Genomic DNA, 6,000 nt, shown 5'->3' on the forward strand with positions numbered 1-6,000 from the left:
TATGACACTCTTCCATCATCCTCCCTCATCTCCCTCCCCAAATAAAGGATAATCAAGCATTCTGCACAGGTAGGTTATTAGGAGTATATTACATTAGTAAAGCCTTTCAAAGATGGAAAACCTTATGGTTAACATTGCAGAACCTATTCTAAACACCTAGCAATTCTACAATAAAGCTACTTTTTAGAGATATTTTTATATGTGCCTTCCACAAACACTCATATAGCTTTTAAAGACTAATCTGAAGAAAAATCCAATAAAAGCATAGCAAGCAACATCAGAAAGACACAAACTAAAACTAATGGGTAGGAGACCAACGTGAAGCACAATATCCTCACAAAGTGTTTTGACCTGTGTAGACCTATGCACTTGCATCAGACAAAAAAAAGAATATCTGCATTTCAAAAAAGAGGTTACAAAACTGAAGATAGAATATATGAACCACAGAAATACTCCTATCTTTAACTTTCAATGGCAGTCACACACATAAGATAACTACTAGGAAATCACAGTGCTTTCCTCCTTTCCCTCACCCTTTCCAACCTGACTAGCTCTAAGAAACAACAGCAGTGGCAATAAGTGTCACAGACAGAGTAAGCAAGCTCATAGTCTAGACCACAGGTTTGCCAACTCTCTCTTTAGTGACCTTGGGTTATCTTCTGCTAACTCAGTGTCTTTAATTGCAGGCTGGGGATGCAAACACTTCACCACCCTGTGTGGATAGTAGTTTCATTACTACTTGGAAGGTGGTCTCACACCACCAAAAAAAAAAAAGCACCTGGTCGATTACACCACAAAAATTACACAATACTAACTTGTGGTAAGCATCTCTTTTTGGTGTTTGTCCAGGTAAGAGAAAGATGTAAAACATGGGGGGGGGGGGGGGAGAACCACCAACACAAAAAACCAATTAATTCAAGCATAGACTTCCTTACAGAACAGGAAGGAGAAAAGAACCACAGTCCCTCAAAGCGTGCAGGGCAGCATGGTGCATCTCCCGAGTCATGCAGCAGCGAATGCCTGCGTCACCTGCTCCACACTCCCTCCATCAGACCTGAGCCACCCTTTGTAACTCTCCCTCCTACCTTACTGGTAGAAGGTATGGTAAGAAGGAGATGGATATAAAGAGAGAGATATAAGAAAAAAAGCTACAGAGATAAGAAGCAGCATTGGGAATTCAAGGCTTCTGCTAAAATGTTTTCATTCACTGTAATGCTCTCAGTGAGAACACACGCATCCCATTCTTCATCTTCAAGACATTTTCCTCAATTATTACCAATCACTCCAGAGGGATCTGAGTTTAACAGGTTTTGGTTTTTAATATAATATGCAGACCAAGTAGCATGTTGAAAATGTGCTTATCTAGGAGTGGCCATGTATTTTGCACATTTCAAAGCCTTCAGGAAAACTCAGGCTGCCACCTCTCTTCAATGCTGCACACCTCAGTGAAAGTTCCAGGTGTTGGAAAACACTTGCGCTAGTGCCAGGTAAACACCACAGATCCGCCAGCACAACCTCAATTTTATCAAGTTGGCTCTAGTTGAGCAAGCACTTAAGCATAGGCTTGTCTGTTAAGGAACCGAGTGCGCCATTTGCTTCACAATGGCATTACTCTGTGTTTACAGAAACTATGTAAACAGCTTTACTGAAGAGCACAGCTCCCTAAAAACAAAAAAATCATTTTAATTAACAAAAAGGGTCCATCTTCCTCTATTCTTTCCACACCTTTTAAAGCTTGACTCTCCTACTCAATGGCGCAGTTATTCTCCTCCTGAACCAGCATTTAGTGTCACTTATGTTTCTCACAGATACACTACCAGAACACTTTTCAGAGCCAACAGATTCTCTACCTGTGGCTGAGTTGCAGGAATCCATAAAGATATTTCTTGAAGAAGCCTATAAGTGTTAAGATTAGCCTGTAAATATGTATTTATGTATAACTAAGACTGATGAATCCTTACTAATTATCGTATTACCCACATTATGGTAACATCTAACACTCCATTCAGGGATTAGGACTCTTCTAGAGTTGGAACAGAACAGGAAACCACAATTGTTGTTTCAGAGACAAACAGATGATTGTGAATTTTTTTTAATGCCGATTAATAACACTGATGTCCACAATGATGAAGAAATGCAAGAAAGAGGAGAGATCAAAAGCTTGCTTTTGAAAATCTGAGAAAAAAATAGACCTGTTAGTCTCTTCAAACTAGAAGAGCACAGATATTCACAAAAGAAGACATACAGGACCTAGATTTGCATTCCAGCAAGACACTAATTTGCTGAAACAATTAGAATAGAAAGCCTTTTGACTATCAGAGAAGCAGCAGTTCTGGTACACTGATCCCGAGTACCAGAATGCTACCAACCCCTTATTGCAGGAACAAAAAGAAACAAAACCACACCACAAACAAGCAGAAGAGATCAGAACTGATCAGTACTGACCTGAAGCATCTTCTGAGGGTTTTTTTCCTCCTCTCCTCACTAGCTTCCTATCAGGCACATGCCCAAAGTTAAACTTTTCCCGGAGTGTTTTTTGTTGCAATTCTGGCTCAATAGTCTAAATTCTCTAAAATGCAAACTCACATTTTCTCTTGTATTTTTGCTTTTAGTATTCCAGTAACTTGATGATTGAAAGAAAAATCCACTCTCCCAGCTCTAACTATATCCTATTTGTAAACTCTTTATTCCCATGATGCTTGAATTTACTGTAAATTAGACAGTCATATGTATCTTTTATAATTAACTTTGATGAAGAATAAATAGATCCACTCACTCCCAATATGATTTAAACTCTTTAGTTAAGCTCAGTAGGTTGTCCCAAGGTTGGTCTAACATAACAATATGAGTAAGCAACCAACAGAGAGATCATTCTACAGATCAGAAATTAATTTTTATGTCATATTCCCAAAAAAACTTCCCTTTATACTTGTAAGTGACAAAAGAGGGCACTGAGAAGAGAGCCGATTAGTACATTTAATATTTTTGCAACAAGGCAAATTAACAGTAAATAGATTCCATTCCAATTACATCCAATTCCAGAGGACATCACTCCTTAAGTCTATTGTCTCTACTTTGATTGCACAATCAATATTTTTCAATTTATACATGCAGCAAGTTATGATCAAAGTCCATCACTACCGTGGATTAATTCACTATCAATAGGTACGCTCCAACCAGGGACACACTTGTTACGTTCATCTTGGGAAACAGAACTCCAAACTTCCTCTGCTTCTAATGCAATCGATGCAATTTTTAGTATTTTTCTATGGTATTTAATAACAGAGAAATCTGAAAGCCAGAGGAAAATGACTTTGTTGCAGCTTAGTTTTATTTTTCTTCATTAAAAAAAACAAACAACTGTATGAAGTTAAGAGCTTTGTAACCTTTGAAAAATCAGGCCTAGAATTGGACAGCAGGCACTTCCCCATTAGCTGAAGCGGCCCAGAGAGCTGACCCGCTGCTCCCTGCCACGCGCGAAGCAGAGCTACCGGCAGCGCGGCACAGCCGCTGTTCAAAGTCCAGCTGCAATTACACTCAGCCCAGCAAGGAGCAGAGCGGCGGACCAAGGCCACACAAGCGACCGCGTTTGCCACAAGCGCGGCCGCGAGGCGACCCTGTTCGCCACCCACCCACAGCCCCACGATCTCGCCCTGGCGCCACAGGCCCCGCGGTGCCGGGAGAAGGGGGACGGCAGGGCTGGTAGCGAGCTCAGCACCTGACTGCCGGCACGGTGCAGCCCCCTTCTCCTCACAGGAGGCCACGGGGCGGACCGCGGTGCTGCGAGGGGGCGGCGGCAGAAGCCTCCCTCAGGTGCTCTCAACGTCCCTCCCGCCCAGCTTAACGGCTCCGACCGCTGCCCGAGCCCCCCGCGCGCGTGTGGCACCCCCTCAGAGCCCCGGCGAGATTTAACGGGCAGGGGGGGCCCAACGAGGCGAGGGAGGGACGGGGAGGCTGCGGAGGAGGAGGGCGCGGCGCGGCTACCTGCCGGGGGAGCGCCGCCGCCCCGCGCCCCGCCGCCGTTCCTAGGGGAGGCGGCGCTCAGGGCTCTTGGGCAGCGCGGCGAGGCGCTGCCGCTGGCAGCGGCCGGGCACGGGCTCCTCCACAGCCCGCCGCCACAGCGGCAGCTCCTTCTTCCCAGCCCGGCGCGCAGCATCTTCACGCGCTGTCGCCCGCCACTCGAAGCAACGCCGAGCACCTCCGCGAGCGCCGCGAAACGGTGCTCACCACGCAAGCGCCGCTCGCCACCGCCCCTTTCCTCCCCCCACACCCGGGTGGAGCGTTAAATTGTTCCCAGGTTGGGGCGGCGCGCAGGCGCGAGGCGTGGCCTTCCCGCCGGCGCCGGCCCCGGCTTTTCCCGCCGTGAGTTCTAGAGCCGCTGTCAGTCGCCGCGTTCCTTCCTCCGCAGCGGCGGGACGGTTCGCCTCTCCCATAGAGCAGTCCCGGTTAAAAGGGTGCCTCGTCTGTTTTTCTTAGTGTGCAGGACGCAGTTGGCTCGACTTTATAAACAGGGAGGTGTCTTGCAGATGTTGTGGCAGTAATTCCAGTTCCTGCATAAAAACCTCAGTATTTATACAAAATAGACTAGTTTTGTTTGGTTTTTTTGTTTGTTTGTGTTTTTTTTTTTGCTGTGACATCTAATTCCAGGACAAACCAAATGGTTGATGGCTAGAAACTTGTACTTACAGTTCGGTGTACAGACTGCGACATACAACATTGCCAAGATGGAATAAAAAGTAAAATATCCCCACAACGGTTTTCCGCACTTACAAGGTAGGCAGTTGTACTGGATGCCATTAAATCCTCTCACTAGCACGAGGCAGATCCTTTGTCTCAGTTTGGCTTCAATGAAGGTGCAATATTACTGACACTGTAAGCTGTACCTTCAGTTGTATATAGCTATGGAAGGGTTAGCTTGAATTGACCTTTAAGCAATTCTTCCTTGAGCTAAGTACTTTCAGACTATTTTTGGTTTGTGTTAGGACAGAGTGGAAGGCTTGTTATAGGAACACGATGGTGTCTTCTTGCTCTGCAATAGGATAAAAAAGCCTGCACAGACGTTCAGCATTTATTTATGAGAAATATGCTGTGAGGCTAAGATGACAGCTGCATCTCAAGAATAGCTGAAACTTCTGACTGCTTGAAAATGAGCATTATGTACAGCACAGGCTTAAGAAGTGTTGCATGTCAGACAGCCGGAACACTGAGGAAGAACATAGAGAAAATCTACATGATGGGTTTGTTGACTGGACATGCTATGTGTAATGAGAAGTATGACACGGATCATTAAAATCCTAGAAGCAATTGGGATTTGTCATCAAGAAGAAATTCATCAGCAAAACTATTCCAGTATAACTCCACATGCATGTAACAATATGTATTTCTAATTTGTTACGTGTGAAAAGGGTCTAAATTAAATGAAGCTGTCTTTTTCTGGAATAGGACTGATCAGACAAATTGATACTTATGTTGATAAACTGTCTTGTGTAGACATGGCATTCCTTGTCTGCATAATAATAAATAGAAAATTGGTCTTCTAATTTGTTTAAAGCCAAAGAAAAGCAAGACTGGTATACAAAGCATAGAAACATTCTGCTTATTTTATTGGCTAACTTTTGTTTGCTGCTCTTCTGAAAACCCTTTTTAACTTTCATACGATGCAATGTCCTAAAACTCAGTAGTGCTTTGTTGCACTGATGGAAATCCAAAAAAACCCCGTTTTTTACTGAGCTGTTGAGGATTTGCATTAACGTAGCTGACAACAGAGCAGGAATGCTAATAAATAACATTGTTAAATTGAGTTTATTGCCAAGCATGAGGTTCTCCTCCAGGAGAGCATTTTCCCATGAGTTTGTATGCGTAGGTCTCATTGCCTGAGCTACCGTTCTACTGAAGAATCGCTGACAGTTCAAACTGATTTTAAGAAAACCTTTCCATTAAGCTACTCTTTAAGTACGTCATTGTATGTGTTTTCAATTGGGACTGCTATAACGTATGTAG

General features: G+C 44.0%; 1 protein-coding gene across 1 annotated transcript in view; it reads right to left on the bottom strand.

Moving 5' to 3' along the window:
• The window catches only part of SUGCT (succinyl-CoA:glutarate-CoA transferase), a 336,652-nt gene extending 332,496 nt beyond the window's left edge, over positions 1-4,156 (bottom strand). Inside the window, exon 1 of the mRNA XM_050891832.1 lies at positions 3,985-4,156. Within this exon, the coding sequence (XP_050747789.1) occupies positions 3,985-4,156 (172 nt within the window). The remainder of the gene's footprint in view (positions 1-3,984) is intronic.
• Positions 4,157-6,000: the final 1,844 nt, after the last annotated feature.

This window comes from Gymnogyps californianus, chromosome 2 (genome assembly GCF_018139145.2).
Source record: "Gymnogyps californianus isolate 813 chromosome 2, ASM1813914v2, whole genome shotgun sequence".
NCBI lineage: Eukaryota > Metazoa > Chordata > Aves > Accipitriformes > Cathartidae > Gymnogyps > Gymnogyps californianus.